At 50.3% G+C, this 20,682-nt stretch overlaps 1 protein-coding gene across 10 annotated transcripts in view; it reads right to left on the bottom strand.

Moving 5' to 3' along the window:
• Positions 1-458: 458 nt before the first annotated feature.
• LOC105920055 (phosphodiesterase 4D interacting protein) overlaps positions 459-20,682 on the bottom strand; it is an 83,970-nt gene continuing 63,746 nt past the window's right edge. For 6 of the 10 annotated variants that reach the window (XM_036131816.1, XM_036131815.1, XM_036131817.1 and 3 more), the window contains 20 exons: positions 20,379-20,625; positions 19,964-20,117; positions 19,578-19,694; positions 18,694-19,099; positions 16,436-16,671; positions 16,310-16,358; positions 10,386-10,645; positions 9,108-9,245; positions 8,845-9,015; positions 7,255-7,515; positions 7,044-7,175; positions 6,037-6,156; positions 5,760-5,949; positions 5,580-5,689; positions 3,701-3,876; positions 3,136-3,267; positions 2,893-3,031; positions 2,446-2,492; positions 1,166-1,271; positions 459-958 (listed from right to left, as the gene is read on the bottom strand). In XM_036131816.1, the coding sequence (XP_035987709.1) occupies positions 834-958; positions 1,166-1,271; positions 2,446-2,492; positions 2,893-3,031; positions 3,136-3,267; positions 3,701-3,876; positions 5,580-5,689; positions 5,760-5,949; positions 6,037-6,156; positions 7,044-7,175; positions 7,255-7,515; positions 8,845-9,015; positions 9,108-9,245; positions 10,386-10,645; positions 16,310-16,358; positions 16,436-16,671; positions 18,694-19,099; positions 19,578-19,694; positions 19,964-20,117; positions 20,379-20,625 (3,316 nt within the window). In that variant the 3' untranslated portion in view covers positions 459-833. The remainder of the gene's footprint in view (positions 959-1,165; positions 1,272-2,445; positions 2,493-2,892; positions 3,032-3,135; positions 3,268-3,700; positions 3,877-5,579; positions 5,690-5,759; positions 5,950-6,036; positions 6,157-7,043; positions 7,176-7,254; positions 7,516-8,844; positions 9,016-9,107; positions 9,246-10,385; positions 10,646-16,309; positions 16,359-16,435; positions 16,672-18,693; positions 19,100-19,577; positions 19,695-19,963; positions 20,118-20,378; positions 20,626-20,682) is intronic. The other 4 variants (XM_036131811.1, XM_036131813.1, XM_021312316.2 and 1 more) reach the window with 4 other exon arrangements.

Below are 20,682 nucleotides of genomic sequence, written 5' to 3'. Positions count from 1 at the left end.
CCTCAATCCTTCCTCATTGTCCAAAAGGCTGCAGCCAAAAGTCAAAGGCTGGAGCAGCGCTGAGGTGCTGGAGTCGTGGTCCAGGCGTGATTCCAGACCTGCTGTAACCAGCATCGCCCCATCGCTCTGCAGCGCTCCACCAGGACCTCGACGCGCTGCCGCTGCAATAATAACCCACTGAGATACAAACCCTCTGCTACCTACCGAGCTCCGTCAGCTTAATTCTTACTAAACCACTAAATACTTCACCAGGACCCTGGAGAGTCCTGGAGACACTTCACTGGACGGCATGAAGAACATCCAGGTTCTGAGGCGTTTTCAGCCTCCATCCAGTGTGAAGGAGGCAAAGACGGATGCTCGTGTTTCAGTAGAGAAAACACATACAAGTAGCTTTAAAAATAATGCTAACAGCAATTAGACTATGTAGTGTGAGGAGGTAAAATATCTACAAGCAAAAGTAAAGATGAGCAGCAGACCTTGCTGCTGTTAATCGGCCGTTCTGACAGTGATTTACAGGTACAGGTGTGCTGGAACAGCGGCGAATATGGCTTAGTTTCCACAGACTGATGTCCATTCAAACACAAAGTAAAACAGAAAGCTCAGGAAAGGCAGCGAGGAAGCACGTTGCAGCACGATGCAGGATTAAACGCCGTTTATTCCTCCTGCAGACGTCCCCCTTGGTCCAGGTCCGCTTCAGAAACAGCCTGACGGGTCAGAAATGAACGTTTGTGGGGGTCCAGCTGTGAGCCTGGCTTTAGACCGGCAGGAGGAAGACCTGAGCTGCTGCAGCATCGCTGAGGGAAGGCCTGGCAGCTCTCAGTCAGGCGGCTGAGCTACAGCCACACCGCCTGCAGGGGGCGCCGCTGAGGAGCCGGGGTCCAGGCAGCGGGGCAGGAGGCCGTCAGGACACGGCAACCAGCAGCTGAGGCGAGCTCACCTGAGCCTCCTGGGTTTTCACCTGGAAGACAGAACACCTGGATCAGCAGGAGCAGCCAAACGTGGAGAGACGGTGATGAAGCTTTAAACGCTCTTCCTCAGGTGTTAGTGTCAGGTAAGGATCACCAGGACGGGCTGCTGAGTGAGACCCAGGGCCATGAGGCGGCGTTATGGGAGCAGCATGCAGTTAAAACGCAGCTTCAGGCAGAAAACGCCGGGCGGACTGTACCTTTAACAGACCGGGGGTGGGAAAGAGGTGAAGAAGAGGAGGGAGGAAGAGGAGGAGGAGGAGGAGCAGAAGCTTGGTGGAGGGAGGAGATCCTGAGTTTGTTCTCCTGGAGAAACCCAGCAGGGGAAAAAACATCAGAATCAGCTTTTTACACGGCGAGGAAAGATAAATAAAATAAAATAAAATAAAATAAAAAGTCATTATTCAGAGGAAGAAATGGTTGAATTAGTGCAGATAATGAATGAATCCAGGAAGCAGTCCATCAGAGAGGGAGCCTGGAGGAGAAGCAGCGCTCTGCAGCGCCACCTGCAGGTAACAGTCTGAACTGCTGGTGTCCAGGATGTGTGGGGTCTGCAGAGATGTTGGCTGGTCCTTTCCTGACGTTTGACCTGCTCAGGTCCTGGATGGATGGAAGCTCAGCCCTGATGGTCCTCCCTGCTGGTCCTGCTTTGTGGATGAAGGAACCCACAGAAAGATTCAGGGAACCGGGTCAGACTGGACATGGCGGCGCAGAACGTGACCAGCAGCTCCTGGGGACGGCAGGAGAAGGTCCGGCAGAGACTGGACCTTCTCCTGAACCTTCAGGAGAAGGTCCAGTCTCTGCCGGACCTTCTCCTGAAGCGTTCAGAGGTTCCCTGTCGTCTCCACAGTGTGGAGCCGGTCCAGGAGAGTCTGAAGGCACCAGAGGACCAGCTGATCCACTTCCTGCCCTCACCGCCCCGGATCAGACCACACATCTGGAAACCTCTGGTGTTTCTCAGACGGGTCCGCTGACGTGCCGTTCCTTCAGAACAGAGAAGAGGAGCGGGGGAGAACCCGGTTCCCAGCAGGAGAACCCGGTTCCCAGCAGGAGAACCCGGTTCCCAGCAGGAGAACCCGGTTCCCAGCAGGAGAACACGGTTCCCAGCAGGAGGTCCAGCCTGTGGTCTCCTTCAGATGCTCCAGCTCCAGGCGTCAGCTCTACAGGCCTGTAGGCATTTCATCCAGTGCCGGTGTAGGAACCACATCTGCTTCTCCTGATGACGTCACCATGTGGAACACCACCCAGATAAACTCCACTGCGCCCGCGGTCTCTATTTGTAACAAAACTATTTTATTTTGTTAATTTACGGTAATAAAGGGGTCTGCAGTTCTTTTAACGGGGCTCCAGGCGAGGACTTCATGTCTTCTGTATCATCATCTCAAACACGACATGTGAAGGAAGCAGTTTTAGTTTTGGCCGCTGACAGAAAAAGGTTCTCCAGAAACGGATCAGGGAACCTGGACCGGAACCAACTCACCTGTAAGTTGGTCTTTGCTTTCTTCAGGACGTCCCGTGTTCTCGAGACTGGAAACAACAAAAAGTTTATTAACCACCAGATCAAAAACCACAACCACATATACTTCTGCTATAAAAGTTAAATGTTAGCAGAAAAGAAGGAAAATATCATCTGAAGATCCACTTTTCACTTTAACAAGGTGGCCATGTTGGATTTTGGGGTCAGATCTGTAAAGGAGGCTTTTTCTTTGAAAGTAAGACAGGAAACAGTTTCTGACATGGACCTGGAACTTAATTTAGTTGCAGAAATATTATTGCAGCATTTAATACAATCTTGGTTTAGATCAGGAATAAAGATGTCAGCTTTGTAGGATCGATGGAACAGAATTACAGTAAAACTACAAACATTGTTAAATGAAGATTTGGGAGTGAAAAACAGCGACAGTGGTTTCTGTGGACAGAAACTCACGCTGGCTGACTATGAAGTACTCCATGCTGTCTTTGGTGAGGTTGGAGCTCCTCAGCGTCTCCATGGTGTCCTTCAGGGCCTGTTCCCGCTCTGAGAGCTTCAGACGCAGAGAGACCACCTCCTCCCTCAGGGACCCTCCCTAAACACGGGAACCATGTTTTTATTCGCCTGTAACCGCTTTAATATAAACGGTAGATGTGCAGATGAAAGGAAACTGCACGTGTTAAAGATCAGGGCTCCTACCTGTGCCTTTTCCTCAGCGTCAGACAGATCTGCTCTCCAGAGAACCTGCAGCAGAGACTCGGCCTCCTGCAGGACCTGCTTCAGGCTTTTTGTGTCTGATAGCAGATTTCTGACGCATCCTGGGTCTGACGGCTGAAACATAGAAGCAGGAGGCCTGTAAACTGAAGCAGCCTGGTTTACGGAGCATGAAGGCAGCAGCAGGGTGCAGCAGGGTGCAGCAGGGTGCAGCAGGGCTTCCTCAGTCATTCAGGGTTAAACTCCCAGACAGCAACGTTTTTTCACACGCTCTGACCGTTTTCAGCTGAACACCGTGCTGCAGCTACCCCACAGGAGCAGGTTTTCATCTAGGTCAGCTCCATCAGGGGTTCATTATCTTACATGAGGGCAGAGCTTTTAAAAAGAGAACAGCTACAACCAGCTAACACCTGTGAGGAACTCAGACAGGTTTCTCTATCAGCAGCAATGAAAAAGCTACAAAGCGCTCGCTCTCTTCTCTCTGACATCTACGTTTATTTCTGTGAGGCGTTGGGATGTTGCCCCCGGTCTTCCTCAGGTGACGTCTCACCTGACGAAGCCTCTGTGAGGCGTTCAGGGAACAGAGAGCAGCCTCCATCTGAATAACCAGAGAAGTCCCATCGAGGAGCTGCTGCTGCAGGGCCTTGAATCCTTGGCTGTGGCCGAGGGGGGGGCGGTGCGGTCGGCTGGAGGGGGAACCGTCAGGAGCTCCGCTCTGCAGGGCGGCTGTGGGGGAAACGAGGGAGAGGTGAGGAGCTGCAGGAATGAGCTGAGGTACATTTATCCTGGTTGTTGACAGATCAGTTCCCCACGTTCTGAATCAGTGGAACAAAGAACCTAAACATGTTTTTATCAGCGTGTATAATTATTAACACAGCTTCTCTGTGACAGTTATTGTTCCTTATTGTTGTCGGTCCTCCATCTCCTCCATCTACAGGTGTAGACGAGATGGAGGACCGATGAGTCTGCCGTCTCTACCAGGCAGAACTTTATCTGCAGAACAGATAAAGTTCTGGTTCCTGTTGGCAAAATGCTCAGATGTTCACAATCAGATTCATTCACCAGGTTTGGGACACAAACAAGGAACTTTGGCTCCACTTTGCCTTCAATCAAGACGCTTTAAATATAATCATAAACATAGAAACGTTTTTTTGGTGAATATTTATGTTTTTACATATGAAATGTTTGAATTAGCTGTCAGGCTTGTAAAAGAAAAAAATTATTTCACCTGTTTCAGATAAAATGTTTTCAAAATTCAGCTTTAAAAAAAGTTTTGAAACAAACTGCATGAGAAATATCAGCAGAGCAGTTATTATTTTTTCACATATATCATTACATCTGTTATTTTTCAGGAAGACAGGCAGTCAGAACCAAACCCACTGCTGTACCGGCAGCTTTAGCTTTAGTCCCATGACAACATTAAGCAATTATAACCGTCACAGAGAAGCTGTTCAATAATTATACACTCAGATAAAAACATGTTTAGTGTCTTTGTTCCACTGATTCAGAACATGGGGAACTGATCTGTCATCAAACTTGGTCAAATCGTTTTTTTGTTAAAAAAGACATGGAAAAAATCTGGAGAGGTAAGCTTTCACTCTACTTCTTTCTCCTACTACTCTCCAATTCTATATTATCTGGAGTTTTTGCTGCTCATAACTACTTGTTCTTCTGCTTTTTGTCTCTTGATAGAAGTTAATCTGGCATTTCTGTTTAGCTGTGACACCTTGACACTTAAATAGGTACTGCTGAGACCCAGGCCTGGTCCACACGTAGCCAGATATCTGAAATAAGCACACGACAACTCATTCACATCTCTGAAAACCATGATTTATGAAATCTCCGATCAAAGTGGAGATTTCTAAAAACTTAGTTTTCTAGTCTGTGCATTGCTGTTCAACGTTGCCATTATTTTAATGACTCTGACTGGTTGATACGGGTTTTAGCTTTGCGGTATACTGCCCCCTATGTGTCTGGCATGTTCATAACAACGCTCAGTGGCGTATCTGTTCAGGTTTGTGTGGATGAAAACTTTTCTGGAAACCATTTTGCGCCTGGGTCTGATGAAGATGAAGGTACTAACGGAGCTACTGATGCCATAAACTCTTTACTTTTCTTTAAGATTGAAAGTACTGCTGTTCGTTTTGCCTTGAGAACATTTGTCGTGAATCACCTCCACATAAAAAAAACTGAACTGAATTGAACATTTTTATAATTTTTCCTCTGGATGATTACATTATCTACAAATGCAATGCTGAAGAATTGTTTTAGGAAACATTTGGAAACCTTTCCTAGCTTAATAAGCATGTCTAGATTACACGGCTCCTCCAACATAAACCTGTGTAAACTTAAAACATTTCTATGACATTTGGCCGTAAATCCACGCTGACCAGAAGAAGACCTTTGGCTGCTTGTGTTGGATGACCTACCTGAGCGCGTGTTCCTGCCGTTTGCTTCCTGCAGCTCATTCTGGAGAGTCTGGATCAAACGCCGGCTTTCGTCCAGCTGCTGCTGGAGGACGCTCGCCTCATGCTGCAGCCTGAAGAGGCAAACATACGTTATATTCCAGCTTTTCCACCTTAATTAACAACAAAGTATAAAATCTCCACCTGTTGGTGGCCTCTTGGCTTCTCTGTCGGTCCTGTTTCAGCTGCGCCACCTCCTGGCAGCGGACTCCATCTTCAGCCTGCAGCCTTTTGCTTAGCTCCGCCCACCTCTGGGTTTCTAGCTCCGCCTCCTTTAGGCGGCACCGCTCCACAAGGACCACCTCCCTCAGATGCTCCGCCTCTCTGCTGCCATCTGAGGGGGAAAAAGTGCAGAACAGCTTTGAAACGTCTGCTTTTCACTTTCTGACGTCAAACCAGTAAAATGGCGACAAATTTTCACCTCTGTTGGCGAGCTTCAGCTGGGTCTGCAGACTGATGTTCTCCTCCTTCAGGAGTCTAACCTCACTGGAAAGTTGGCTGACTGAGTCCAGACCCTGGATGTAGATGTTCGTAGGAGCGCCTGTGGACCCATTTAAAATAAACTGATGAGTTTTAACCTGACGAGGCCTGGTAACTTCTGGTTAGTGATTGTGGTTAAGGACGGCTGCTACTCTCCAGCATAACAGGCCATCGCTGTGAGGACCAAAGACGGATGATTCAGGACAAACCTGGAACCATCAACACTGCAGACGTCTACCAGAAGACGCTGGAACACCAGGCTTACATCAAACTGGACTCTGGTTCTGAACCAGCATGACTAAAAGCATGTTTAGGTGTCTGTGGTCCTGCACCGCCCCACCTACTCCGCTACAACCCGCCCCACGTCTCACACCTGTGACCCGTTCACAGCGGCAGGCTTTCCTCACGGTTCCTGCTCTCTCTGACCTCGCAGAAAACAGCGTTCTACCTGCGAAGCACGGCGGTGGCAGCATCATCCTGTGGGACGATGAAGGAGTTGGACACAGCTAGGACAACGAACCCAAACACAGAACCGGACTGCAACTGTCTGAAGCCCGGAAACAACGAGTTACTGGAAAGCAGCGCCGCCCTCAGTCCCGCTGAAAAGTTCTGGTCTGGGTTTAAAAGTCTGATCGATGTAAGAAAACTGAGTAAATTCAACAAACGTGATCAAGTCTGGGCTTCTCAGCTCCTTTCTATATAAGCAGCTAATAGTGGGGGTGTATGTATATATGTGGCCTTCATGTATAATCCTGGGAAAATCTAACTTTTGCCCCCAGTTCTTGTTTTTACAAATGTGCAGTTTCATTTATCGGACATGGTTCTGATAAATCAAGAATTACGAAGCGGATAATGAGATGTTTGTAAAGCTGGTTCAGATGTGCAGCGTTTGGAGGTTTGGTTCCATTTAGGGATGCAGAACCGGAGTCTAGGACTCAAACAGAACACCTTTCTCCATGGCGCCGCGGGCCAGTTTCTCCTCCAGCTGTTGGCGGAGCCGGTCGTTGGTCTGGATGGAGTCCTCCAGCCTCTGCCTCAGACTCCTGATTTCTCTCAGGTGCTCCTTCATCAGGTCAGAACCTTCAACAGAAACACAAACTAAACTTCTAGCCGGGCTTTTCCTCCGTCCGACAGGGATAGAGGTGAATGAATGCTGCACCTGTGTGGCTGGTGCCCGACTGGTACCCAGACGAGCCAGATGAAAGGTCAGCTCCAGCTCTCCCAAAGGGCATTTCCCACAATGCACTTCTGTCCAGCAGACTGGCCCCCGCTTTCACCGCCACGCCTGCATCCAGGCTGCTGCTGAACGGAGAAGGCTGGAATGCTTGGTAGGAGAACGGCAGGGAGCCGGAGGGGTCTGCAGGATGCCGGTGGGCCAAGGGGAACCCGTGAAGAGATTTGGACTGAGGAGAGGAGAACCCTGCAGAGGAGAGAGGTGGAGCCGCTGAAAACTGAAGCATGGTTGCTGTTGTGATGTTTAAAACAAACGTGTTAGCTTAGCACAATCAAGAGAGCGCTAAAAAGCAGTTAAATGATGGTTCTGTAGTCAGGCGCTGCAGCTTCAGGCTCCACCTGGTGTGGGGTGTGAATTTCATGCATGCCAAGGGAAATACCAACACTTTGATTACTCTTTATGGACGAGCGGTAAACGACTTTTTCCAAACTGCAAACACATCCTTCACGTTCACGCTGCACACTGGTGAAACCCCGTTGTTTAATTTGTGGATTATACAACGGTTTCTGGAATCAAGCAGCCATTAAATACGTAAACACAACAAGAAACGGAGTTTAAGACAAGAAGGTAAACCAGTCAGGTCTGTGAGAACAAGTGAAACAGAGGAAAGAGTTGGTAGTTTCAGGTTAGAGAGCAAACATCACAGAAGTCTTCTGCTCTGACAGCTACTCTGCTCTTTTTAAGGAACCCTTCCCCAGAAACCCGTGAGCTTTCATAAGTTCACCATAGAAAGCGTTTTCCACGGTGGCCTCCTGTGGACGGCTCCTGCTGCAGCAGGTTGGGATGCATGTTGAAGAATTACAGCAAAGGGTTTTTTTACCTTAAATTTGTTTGATAGCTGCAGCAAAATTTAAGAATATCGGCCTGAAGGAACCGTGGTCTTCACCCAGTGAGGTGGAAACCCCTGACTGTAAATCCTCTGATATTAAACGTCTTACCATCGTTTTCTGGCAGCAGTAAAGAACCCAGTGGGCTCACAGCACTAGAGTCTGAATTTACAAAGTTTTAAGATGCTTTTGTAGTAATTAAGAAGAATAAACCAATAAAAATATATTCTAACTGCAGAAAAGTCTAAAACGGTGAAGATTATGTCTAATTCTGTGAGAAATCTTACGTTATAATATTAATTAAAGGCCTTTAATTACTTCAGAATCTTTCATTTTAAATTGCTATTAGTTGATCTTGGGATCATGAAATCTGTTTCTGATATCCATCTCTCTTTATAGTTTTATTAGCATGGCTAAAAAAATTAAATAAAAGTTTAGTTTGAGTGTTCAGACATCTTGTTTTAATCCACTTTATCTGTTTCTCATCCTTCCTGCAGTTAGAGCGTTTAAATGGTTTATCTGGTCTGTAGCCTGAGACGTCATGAAGCTGCACTGAGACACAAAGTCTGTGATCCAGGATTTCTCTGGTCTTTGGTCACAGTTTCTTAGAACATCTGAAGACGTTTTAGTTTGTTAGATTTTTCACTCGGTAATCAAACGTCATGCAGATGGAGTCAAAGTGACGCACTATCATGGCCTCCCAGCTGCTTCTGTAACATCTGCAGCTCCTGGTGAACCTCCGCCAGAGAGAAACCCGCCCCTTCACGTCTGTGGGGCTGCAGCTTCATCCGGGGAGGATGGAGGGGGGAGAGGGGGGGCTGTTTCAGGGGGGAGGAGGAGAGGGGAGGGCGACAGGGAGCTGGGAGGAGCAAAGGGTGAGGAAGAGTAATGAGAAGAGCAGGATGAAGGAGAGGTAGAGATGACAGGTGAGGTTTCTCCGCTCCTTCTCACCTGAGCGACTCTGCAGGTCTGCGGGTTTGTGAGGGGAGCTGGTGAGATGCATGCTGGGACAGCTGAGGCAGGACTGGGCGCGGTGGGAGGAGGTGATGGAGGAAGCGACGGATGAACGGTGTGATCCGTGCCGAGAGCCTAAAAGGAAAGAGAGACTGCCGTCAACCCGTTAGAGCACTGCAAAAATGGATCTAAAAATAAGTAAAATGTTCTTAAAGGTAGTGTATTTGTCCTTGATTTGAGCAGGTAAATAAGAATATCTGCCAATGGAATGAGTATTTTAACCCTTAAAATAAGATAATTAGACATCCTGCACTTAAAATAAGATGATGGAGATGAATTGTTCCTATTTTAAGTGCAAAAATCTCATTCCATTGGCAAATAGATCACTGATTGGTCCCAAAACGTCTGTCCTGTGTGGATCTGACACAGAAGACTGAACGTTGGTCGACCATGATGAGGCGTTTTCTAGGGGGAACCGGTTCAGTTAAACCATTTAAATCAGTAGAGTCAGACTCAACATGGGGCCACTTTGGCATCATGAAGTCATTTAAAGGGCCGGTTACACGCGTATCCATGTTACTTTTGATTTCAGAATTTCATCTAAATTCACATATAAATATAAAAATGCACAGTAGCATAAAAGTAGCACTTTAGGTCCAGTTTATCTGCAAAAGTTACACTTTAAACTCATCATTCTGCATCACTTCTTCTCTTTCTGGGTTGTTTCAATGTGTTGTGGGAAAAGCTGACATCTAGTGGCAGGATGCTGTTACTACACAGTTAAATAAAAATCAACATTCACTACAGGAGGCTCAGTTTTAGCCACTTTAAAAGGATTTATTCCTCCACTTTATGACATGATGTGCCTTTCTTGGCTCTTAGGGGCCGGATAAATTGCCTTGACGGGCCGGATTCGGCCCGCGGGCCTCTGGTTTGACACGTACTTTAAGGTTCTGGCCAGAGGCCGCCGTCCTGCAGCTCAGTTTGAAGGTGTTGGCGATCTTCTCATAGCCGAGGTCATCTTTATGTGGAGCAACAGCGGCTTTTCAGATCCTCAGAGAGTTCTTTGCCATGAGGTGTTGAACTTGTGACCAGTGATGTATGCAGCTACCAAACTAAATCTTTATTGTATTGATTAAATATGTAGGATTATCATTTTATTAAGCCAACTGACTCTTTATGCTGCAGCCAAACATTCAGCCTACTGTAAACTGCAGAGCAGGACCAAGCGGTGCACTTTTAGCCGTTTTTCTGCCCCCTGCTGGCCAAACTCACCGGTGCCGATTCTGGCCGCATTCCCGGCGTCCTCCGGTCCGAGCTCGCTGGCAGCATCCGCCTCAGAGCACAACTCCAGGTCGTCATTGGTGGAGCCGTGCTCGTCAGACACGTAGGAGATGCGATCCGATTGGTCGGAGATGTCGGAGAGGGCGTGGCTGCTGCTGGGCGTGTCGGGGCGATGATGATACGCGTGCTGGTTGAGTTTGGCTCGGAGCGACTCGATGATCTTGTCCTTCTGCTGCAGTTCTTTGCTGAGTCTGAGGGAGCAAACAGGCACGGACATAAACACGCCGCTTCTTCTACCCAATCAGAACATATTCCTTACGCATCACCATTAACTCTGGGAAAATAAAAACATCTCAGCAGCCGCCAGCCTTCCCAGGAGGTTCAGCCAATCAGAGCAGGAAGCTCTGGCTGTGTGACAGGGCTGAAGGAGAACGCGTCTCCGCTCTATGAACACCAGGATGGCATCAAACAGCCGATACTGGCTTACTGACAGAGAAACTAGCTTATCCATGAAAGATAAATCATATCAATAATTATCAACAAATTCATAAATATATATCTTAAGTGCAGCCCTGACCGTTTTATGCTGCTGCTTAGCAACCTGTTTTTAGATAAAGACGCAAACACTGAATTCAAACTCAACCGTTTATTCAACCAAGTTTTTACCAAAACTGTAAGTTTTTAAAATAGAAAAAAGAGCATGTTCTCTTTGAACTCTGTGAAGGGGCGGAGCTTGGTTCCTGGGTCTGCGTTGTGATTGGTTGGGAGGATGTAATGATGTAATATTAACCTACATAAAAGGAAGGAAAATTGTTCTTCTGTTGAACTTTTTATTGACTCTTTTTTTCTATTGATCGATATATATTCTTATTGAATTATCTTCCAGCCCTAATTTCTAGGTTCCCTTTAAGCGGACTTACAGGTTACTTTAAATCATCTAATTTCTTTCAGTTTGTAAGTCATCTTAAGTCATCGTAGACCAAAGTGGAAAATTAAATCTGTGAGAAAAACCAAAACCCTGATGCAGCTGCAGGACCTGGACACCCGGCGGTCTCAGAGTAAAACATGAAGTTCTCAGTGTGCAAAAGGATTCTAGGCTGCTTGGTCAGAACCGGGTCCTCAACAGAACGCTGACCCAGAACCCAGCAGCTAATCTACAGCAGAACGGCAGCAAGAGGGAAGAGGAACGTGTCAGAACCTCCAGCTGACTGAGAGCTTCATCTGAGGAGGGCAGGAGGTAACGTCTGCAAACCTCCATGAAGCGAAGCAACGCTGCAGAGATGAGGGGGGGGTGGGGGGGGGGGGCACAGTGGACCCGCCTCTTAGAGAGAGAGCAGCTCCACCTGGGCTCTGCATGGATGAGCAGGAACAGGAAGCTAAATAAACCTGTAAGCTTTAACGGCGTCCAGAGGAGCTGCTGCCTCGTGACCTAAAGGATAACGAGAATTAGCAGGAAGCCTCTTAGCGACAGACGTGACTCTGCATCAAGACGCACCTGTTCCCAGGTAGAGCCCGCCCACCTGTGACGTGGGAGAAGCAATGGGAGGACGGATCGTAACGGACTGTGAGGGCAGAAATGTGTGGCCTGGGGCTGATTTAATTAACTGGTGCAGAGGGTGAAGTCACAGGGATCAATGCACCACTGATTATCTGAACAAGGCAACTTTTTCTGTGAAGCTGTCAGAGGACCTGATGACAGGATTTAAAGAAGCGTACCAGTAGGTTAGCCTGTCCTGCTGCTTTGTTCTGCCCTCAAACTGAAATAAAACCGTCTGATAGATGGAAATAATGTGCTTTTTAAGGGATACCCGGTCCTGTTGGAACCAGAGCTGGACCTCGGTCCACATTCCTTTCATAGGTCCAGATCGTTCCCAGTCAGGAGGCCTCTGCTGCTTAGGAGTTATCCAAGCTGGATCTCCATCAATAGCCGTGGAGCGGAGGTCTGGTTTGGAGACCTCAGGGTCTGATCTGGGCTTCAGATGATGGGGTTCTGCACCTTTAAGCGGAGACCTTCTGCAGGAGCTGAAGGTCCGCCTCAGTGGGAACTTCCTGAGTCTAGTTAGCAAGGGATGCTAACGCTTCAGCAGCAGAACGTTTGGTTTTGGTCCCGTTTGGTGGTCCATCTGAACGAGGAACTGGGCTTAAAGGCGATCCTCTGGTTAAACTGGTCCAGCACTGAGAAGATCATGGCAAAGATAAACCAGATGCAGCGAGCCGCCTGATTGGCCGGGCTCAGGATGCTGCGCTGAGAGGAGCGCTGCTGCTCCTCAGAGATTCAGGTGAGATGGTTCTGGACCAGGACTTCTCCTGGATGCCTCTTTGTGGAGGAATTCTGTGCAGATAAAGCTGACAGAAGCAGAATCAGAACCAACGTTAACTTCTTCAGCCAAACATAAAGCTGAAGAAGCTGAACCTGAAGCTCCTGCAGAGCCGAGTGACTTCCATCCCACAGCGTTAGTAATGAAGACATGATAAAAATAAATTACTGTGGAGGTAGACGTGGATCCAATGCAAGGATCGCTCTCCTGGATCTGCTCTACAGACGTCTGGAGAACCCAAACAAAGACTTCTGCCTTCAACACCATAAACAGACAAATGATCCCAGGTCAGCATTTGTCCTGGTCTAGTTCTAACATGTAGACCCCCCCCGGGTTTGGGTCAGGCTTACTTGTCGAGCTGCCTGAGCATGGCTCTCCTGTCCTGCTCGCCGTGTTTCCTCAGCAGCAGCAGCTCCCTCTCCTGAGCCTTCCACTCCCACAGGGAGAAGGAGAAGAGCGCGTCTCTGTACAGCGGGCTGCTCCTCGCCAGCATCGTCTTCCACAGAGGAGCCATCAGGAGACGTGTCCCCCCCCCCCTCCCTCAGCGGCCCCCCCGCCCGCCTACAGCGCCGCCGCGCCGCTGCTGCATGCTGCCGGACGCACCGAGCTGTCGCCGTGTGTCTGCCGCCTCACCGCTGGGCCCTGCAGACCCTGACCCCTGACCTCTGACCCCGGCAGGAGGTGCAGCGGGCAGATGGAGCGTGAGCGAGGGATGAGGGGATGGAAAGAGCGCCGAGGCAAGCAGGTGAAAAGCCCAGCAAATCCTGATTAGGCCTGAAGTGCCCAGAGAGAGCTGCTCTCCACCAGCTGCTCGGTCAGCTGACTGGGCAGCAGAGCAACGCTGCAGCTCCTTTTCCTGCAGCTCCTTTTCCCGCGGCTCCTTTTCCCGCGGCTCCTTTTCCTGCAGCTCCTTTTCCTGCAGCTCCTTTTCCTGCAGCTCCTTTTCCTGCAGCTCCTTTTCCTGCGGCTCGTTCTAGTGTCCCATTTGCTGTTTTTATCCACTGCGCTCCTAAAACCAGTCCTCTGTGAAGCCGGCCACCAGGAAGCAGCTCCTCGCCTCCCACTGGAGGAGGAGGCCGTCAGAGAACGAGGAGCAGAGCTGGGGAACGGTCACCAACCAGGCTGCTCCTCCTTCAGCGCCTCGTTTGGTCAGATCTGCCCGTCCACAGGAAAACAGCGCTTTGCTCAGCAGCTCCAGGGCAGTCCCAGCTCCGGCCTGTGGAACTGAACCTGCAGCTCTGTGTGCAGCTCTGGACACTCTGAGGCAGAGGCAGCTCAGCGCCTCCCTCACTCCCTCCCTCCCTCCCTCTGCTGCCTTTAGCTCCTCCTGACCTAGTTCCCTCCCCAGTGGAGACCGTAATAACTTAACCTGATTAACCCGCGTGCCCTCAGGCAGGGCATTAGTGCAGCTGCTCACAGACCAGCAACCAGGGCTGATGGAGCGAAACGCCGCTTCCCTGCAGACCATCAGGAGGAGACGGTCGGTGGCGCCGACTGACGGAGGACGTGCTCCTCCGCTCGTTAAGATTCGCCGCTCGTTAGCTCCTCCGCTCGTTAGCTCCTCTGTGAGGCTTCCAGGAGCAGATGAGCACAGGCTGGACACAGCGGCGTCGTACCGACAACCCATCCTGACTGACCGTCTCTGATGGAGCTCAAAGCTTCAACCGCCGTTAGATAATTATGGACCGAGTCAGAGATTAGATCTGTTCATCCATCCATCCATCCATCCATCCATCCATCCATCCATCCATCCATCCATCCATCAATCGTCCATCCATCCATCCATCCATCCATCCATCCATCCATCCATTCATCAATCCATCCATCCATCCATCCATCCATCCATCAATCGTCCATCCATCCATCCATCCATCCATCCATCCATCCATCCATCCATCCATCCATCCATCCATCCATCCATCAATCGTCCATCCATCCATCCATCCATCCATCCATCCATCCATCCATTCATCAATCCATCCATCCATCCATCCATCCATCCATCCATCCATCAATCCATCCATCCATCCATCCATCCATCAATCGTCCATCCATCCATCCATCCATCCATCCATCCATCCATCCATCCATCCATCCATCCATCCATCCATCAATCGTTCGTCCATCCATCCGTCCATCCATCCATCCATCCATCCATCCATCCATCCATCCATCAATCGTTCGTCCATCCATCCGTCCATCCATCCATCCATCCATCCATCCATCCATCCATCCATCAATCGTCCATCCATCCATCCATCCATCCATCCATCCATCCATCCATCCATCCATCTATCCATCCATCATCCATCCATCCATCCATCCATCCATCTATCCATCCATCCATCAATCGTCCATCCATCCATCCATCCATCCATCCATCCATCCATCCATCCATCCATCTATCCATCCATCATCCATCCATCCATCCATCTGTTCATCCATCCATCCATCCATCCATCCATCCTTCCATCCATTCATCCATCATCAGTAGTCTGGTTTTTAAACATAATTCTGCTCTTTTAACAGTTTTTAATGGTATATTTCTGCCAAAGTCTTGCTGAGTCTATTCTCCTCTAAAATATAACGGTTCTGTAAAACCTCTACTTGACTGTCTAGATGACATCAGGAGATGATGGCTCTGAATCTCCTCAGGTTTAATGAAAACAGAGGTTATGCTCTTTAAACCCTGCAGTCCTATCAACGCTCCTTCTTTAGATCTTTGCTCTTTGGCTCCGTATGAAAAGTCCAGCTTCTCTAATTTAGGAGTAAAAATGAATCCTAGCCTCAAACCTGCTGTAAAGTTAAACGCTGTGATCAAGTCCTCCTTGTTCAGGGGAGGCGGCTCTCAGAGATGAAGGCCGTCTTATCTGGACGCCATCTTGGAACCATGGTCCGTATTTTATCACCTCACATCTGGACTATTGTGATTATCTTTTAATTGCCGTCAGTCGGCCGCTTTTTCTGAACTACAACAACTAAAACTAAAACATGTTTGGTTTTCAATCAACACAGAAAGGTTCTCTGGACCAAAAGTGAAAATTTTCCATGTTTCTTTGGACCCCAGACCTGGATTCTGGTTCCTTCTTGAGAACATCAGGGAGGAACCAGGGTTCTGGACCATCTGGAGAGACGGATAGAACCAGTTTATTCATCACTGCGGACTGAGCAGGTGAACCCACTTCTGCAAACATGGCTGCTGCTAACCGTCCACATTTCCTAAAGAATGACCCACACATCTGGAGCTGTGATGGAAAAGGTTTCATGATTTACAGCTGATATAAAACACCTCTTCCTGTTCTGGTCCTCCATCAGGAGCAAAGTTCTGGTTCCTGTTCTGACATCGACCCATTAAAGACGACATGTGGGGAACAACAGCAGAGGTTAAGCAGCCAGGAGCCAGGTCTGTGGACTGGTTATGGATCTCTGGCTGGTGCGTTCATGGTTACGCCCTCAGGGCTGGGATTAGTTCCTCATCACAGAACCAGAACCGGATCTGCCCTCAGGACCGAGCGCCGGCCCGATACTTTCCACTGCAGAGCATCGATTCCCCAGCAGACACTCTAACACAGACAGACACACAGGAGGAGCTCTGACCGGATGGCGAGCAGCTCCGTCTTCTCCTCTGGATCCTCGGCCTGATCTCCTGTTGGTCAACAAACACAGTCGTTAAGCTCGTTACCCATAAAGCTCTGCGCTCCTCAGGGATCCACAGGTACTCACGTCCACCGATGCTGGCGCTGACCCGCTGGGCCAGAGCGCCGCTCTGAGCCAGCTGCTCCCTGAAGCTCTGCCCCATGTAGTAGTCGACGTCGTTGGCCCTCAGCAGCTCCTCGAAGGCCTTGGTGGAGTCGCCCAGGTGCTGCGAGAGCAGGCGGCAGACGGCCCCGCCCTCACGGAGCCGCTGGCGCAGCAGGGACAGCTCCCGGGCCTGGGCCCGGATCAGAGAGTCAAACTTCCTGCAAGAGAGCCGGTTCTGGTTCAGTCTGTGGGTTCTGGTTCAGTCTGCAGGTTCTGGGTCAGTCTGCAGGGTTCTGGTTCAGTGTGTGGGTTCTGGGTCAGTCTGTAGGTTCTGGTTCAGTGTGTGGGTTCTGGGTCAGTCTGCGGGTTCTGGTTCTGTCTGTGGGTTCTGGTTCAGTCTGCAGGGTTCTGGGTCAGTCTGCAGGTTCTGGTTCAGTCTGCGGGTTCTGGGTCAGTCTGCTGGTTCTGGGTCAGTCTGTGGGTTCTGGTTCAGTCTGTGGGTTCTGGTTCAGTCTGCGGGTTCTGGGTCAGTCTGCTGGTTCTGGGTCAGTCTGTGGGTTCTGTCTGCGGGGTTCTGGGTCAGTCTGTGGGTTCTGGGTCAGTCTGTAGGTTCTGGTTCAGTCTGCAGGTTCTGGTTCAGTCTGCGGGTTCTGGTTCAGTCTGCGGGTTCTGGGTCAGTCTGTAGGTTCTGGTTCAGTCTGCGGGTTCTGGGTCAGTCTGTAGGTTCTGGGTCAGTCTGTGGGTTCTGGGTCAGTCTGTTGGTTCTGGGTCAGTCTGCAGGGTTCTGGTTCAGTCTGTGGGTTCTGGTTCAGTCTGCAGGGTTCTGGTTCAGTCTGCAGGTTCTGGTTCAGTCTGTGGGTTCTGGGTCAGTCTGTGGGTTCTGGGTCAGTCTGCTGGTTCTGTCTGCAGGGTTCTGGTTCAGTCTGTAGGTTCTGGTTCAGTCCGTAGGTTCTGGGTCAGTCTGTGGGTCAGTCTGTAGGTTCTGGTTCAGTCTGTTGGTTCTGGGTCAGTCTGTGGGTTCTGGGTCAGTCTGCAGGTTATGGGTCAGTCTGTAGGTTCTGGGTCAGTCTGCAGGTTATGGGTCAGTCTGTAGGTTCTGGTTCAGTCTGCAGGTTCTGGTTCAGTCTGTGGGTTCTGGGTCAGTCTGTAGGTTCTGGGTCAGTCTGTGGGTTCTGGGTCAGTCTGTTGGTTCTGGGTCAGTCTGCAGGGTTCTGGTTCAGTCTGTGGGTTCTGGGTCAGTCTGCTGGTTCTGTCTGCAGGGTTCTGGTTCAGTCTGTAGGTTCTGGTTCAGTCCGTAGGTTCTGGGTCAGTCTGTGGGTTCAGTCTGTAGGTTCTGGGTCAGTCTGCGGGTTCTGGTTCAGTCTGTGGGTTCTGGGTCAGTCCGCAGGTTCTGGTTCAGTCTGCGGGTTCTGGGTCAGTCCGCAGGTTCTGGTTCAGTCTGCGGGTTCTGGGTCAGTCTGCAGGTTCTGGGTCAGTGTGCAGGTTCTGGGTCAGTCTGCAGGTTCTGGTTCAGTCTATAGGTTCTGGGTCAGTCCGCAGGTTCTGGTTCAGTCTGTGGGTTCTGGGTCAGTCTGCAGGTTCTGGTTCAGTCTGCGGGTTCTGGGTCAGTCTGCAGGTTCTGGGTCAGTGTGCAGGTTCTGGTTCAGTCTGTGGGTTCTGGGTCAGTCCGCAGGTTCTGGTTCAGTCTACAGGTTCTGGTTCAGTCTGCAGGTTCTGGGTCAGTCTGCGGGTTCTGGGTCAGTCTGCAGGTTCTGGTTCAGTCCGCAGGTTCTGGTTCAGTCTGCAGGGTTCTGGGTCAGTCTGCAGGTTCTGGGTCAGTCAGCGGGTTCTGGGTCAGTCTGTGGGTTCTGGGTCAGTCTGTGGGTTCTGGTTCAGTCTGTAGGTTCTGGGTCAGTCTGTAGGTTCTGGGTCAGTCTGTGGGTTCTGGGTTCTAATCTGATTTTATTCTTGCTCCTCATCCAGATTATCTAAACTTCCTTTTGACTCTTTATGGTTTTTCGTGATCTTATCCTGTGAACTTTATTTTAACGCTGACTTTATTCCTGAGTTCTTCCTGATTTTCTGGTTTAATTATGTTTTTTTATCAGGTTTTATCTGATGTCCTGTTTTATTTTCTGTTTTTATCCTGTAAATAATCTGCTGTTATCTTTATTTTACCCTGATTCCTGCCTGTTTCAGAGCCACTGAGCTCTAACCTCCTGATGTCTGGTGGATCTCATGGATCTCATGGACCTACTAACCCCGGCCAGCTTGCAGAGCGTCCCTCGTCCTTCTTGGTGTCTCCTGTCCTCAGCTGGTCCTCCAGAGCGTCCACTCTGCATGTCAGCTGCTGGAGCTCCTTGTCCTGGAGCCGCTGGGAAGCCGGCGCTCCTCCATCAGACGACTGCCAGCCCTCGTCGTCCTCGGTCCCGCTCAGCGAGGCCGGCTGAGTCCAGTTGAGCTTGGGCGGGTCGGCGGAGGCGGGGGGGGAGCGGAGGCGGGCCTGCAGCCCACGGATCACCCTCTGGGAGCGGGTCAGCTGGGAGCGCAGGTCCTCCACCAGGCGCTGGAGGGACGAGGCGTCGGCTCTGGTGGAGCCGCTGCTGCCGGCGGGCCACCACTGGGCGCCGCAGTCCAGAGACGTGCACATCTCCAGGTCATCGAACTCTGCAACACGCAGCAGGAGGTCATCAGAACCAGAACCATCCTGGACCAGACGGGCCAGAGACAAAGCTCATCTGTCTCCCACATCTCTAACACAGGCTCATGTTTATGTTCTAAAGTAAACTCTGGGTTTCCTCCTGCTTCAGTGAAGCTAAGCAGAACCAGAACAGACGAGACTTTAGCTGGGAGCCTTAGCTAACTTTTAAGCTGCTAGTTGGGTTATTACATCTTTACAGGTTGATTATGCTGCTCATTTATAATAAAAATACACTTTTAGAGGCATTTGGCCTCTAAAACCGCTCCAGGCCACACATGCTGCCCTCTACTGTGGGTTGGGGGGTACTGCATGAGCTGCTGCAGCTAGGACTGCTTCCTAAGAGAAGATTAAAAAAGTCTAGAAAGGGTTGTTATTTTTAACGCTTAACATCTGGGGCTGAAATCCTGTCCACACCCAGGTGTCCTCAGGTGTCCCCAGGTGTACCTGGGCTGCTGGCTTCCTCCCTCTCCGCCTCGTTCTCGCTGCGGCCGCAGGTCTCGTAGCCCAAGTCCTGCAGGTCCACCTGGATCTGCTTGCTGTCCTGCTGCACCGCTGCTTCTGCTGCGGGGAGACAACGGTTCACTCAGTGCGTGTGGACAGGTGCATGGACAGGCGCATGGACAGGTGTATGGACAGGTGTATGGACAGGTGCATGGACAGGTGTATGGACAGGTGCATGGACAGGTGCATGGACAGGTGTATGGACAGGTGCATGGACAGGTGTATGGACAGGTGCATGGACAGGTGCATGGACAGGTGTATGGACAGGTGTATGGACAGGTGCATGGACAGGTGCATGGACAGGTGCATGTACAGGTGTATGGACTCACTCAGCAGCTCCCTGTAGTCCTTCAGCTGCTCGGCCTGAGCCTGCACCGTGGCCTCAGACACCATCAGCCTCTCCTGCAGGTCCCTGCTCCTCAGCCGCAGACGCTCCGTCTTCTCACAGGCCGCGGGGGACGGGGCGGGGGACGGGGCGGCGTCCTGCGCTCACCCAGAAACACCTGGTCACCTTTCATGTAACTCTTTTATTTCAGCATCAATAAAACATTTAGCTGAATAAACTCTGGAGGCGTGGAGGACGAGAGTTTAAACCAAAACTTTCTATTTTACAGATTTGAAAACAATCTAAACTTAAAGTGTGTTTGTGTCTAAACTGTTAAACCTCCATGTTTCTACCTCTGAAGGCTGGTTCTGCTGCCTAAGGCCAAAGGGCACTAAGGTAGGACCAGAGGTGGGTCCTACCTGGGAGGAGCTGCTGAGAAGATGCGGCGGCGTCTCCATCCTCTGGATCCTAACTTCAGACGGAGTCAGCTCTCCATCCCAAGCCTCCCACATCTCAGAGCTTTCCTCTTCCTCCTCCACAGTCACATCCAGCTCCTCCTCTTCCTCCTCTTCCTCCAGCCCGGTGTCCGGCTCCTCGGCCGTCCTCCTCTCAGCCAGCTCAAGCTTCAGGTCTTGGTTCTCGGAGCGCAGGCTGAGCAGAGCTCTCCTGTAGGAGGAGAGGAGGATATGAAGCAGCTCTGAAGGTTCTGTAGATCTCAGCGTT

This window comes from Fundulus heteroclitus, unplaced genomic scaffold (genome assembly GCF_011125445.2).
Source record: "Fundulus heteroclitus isolate FHET01 unplaced genomic scaffold, MU-UCD_Fhet_4.1 scaffold_46, whole genome shotgun sequence".
Taxonomy (NCBI): domain Eukaryota; kingdom Metazoa; phylum Chordata; class Actinopteri; order Cyprinodontiformes; family Fundulidae; genus Fundulus; species Fundulus heteroclitus.
This window is presented reverse-complemented; position numbering and strand designations above follow the sequence as displayed.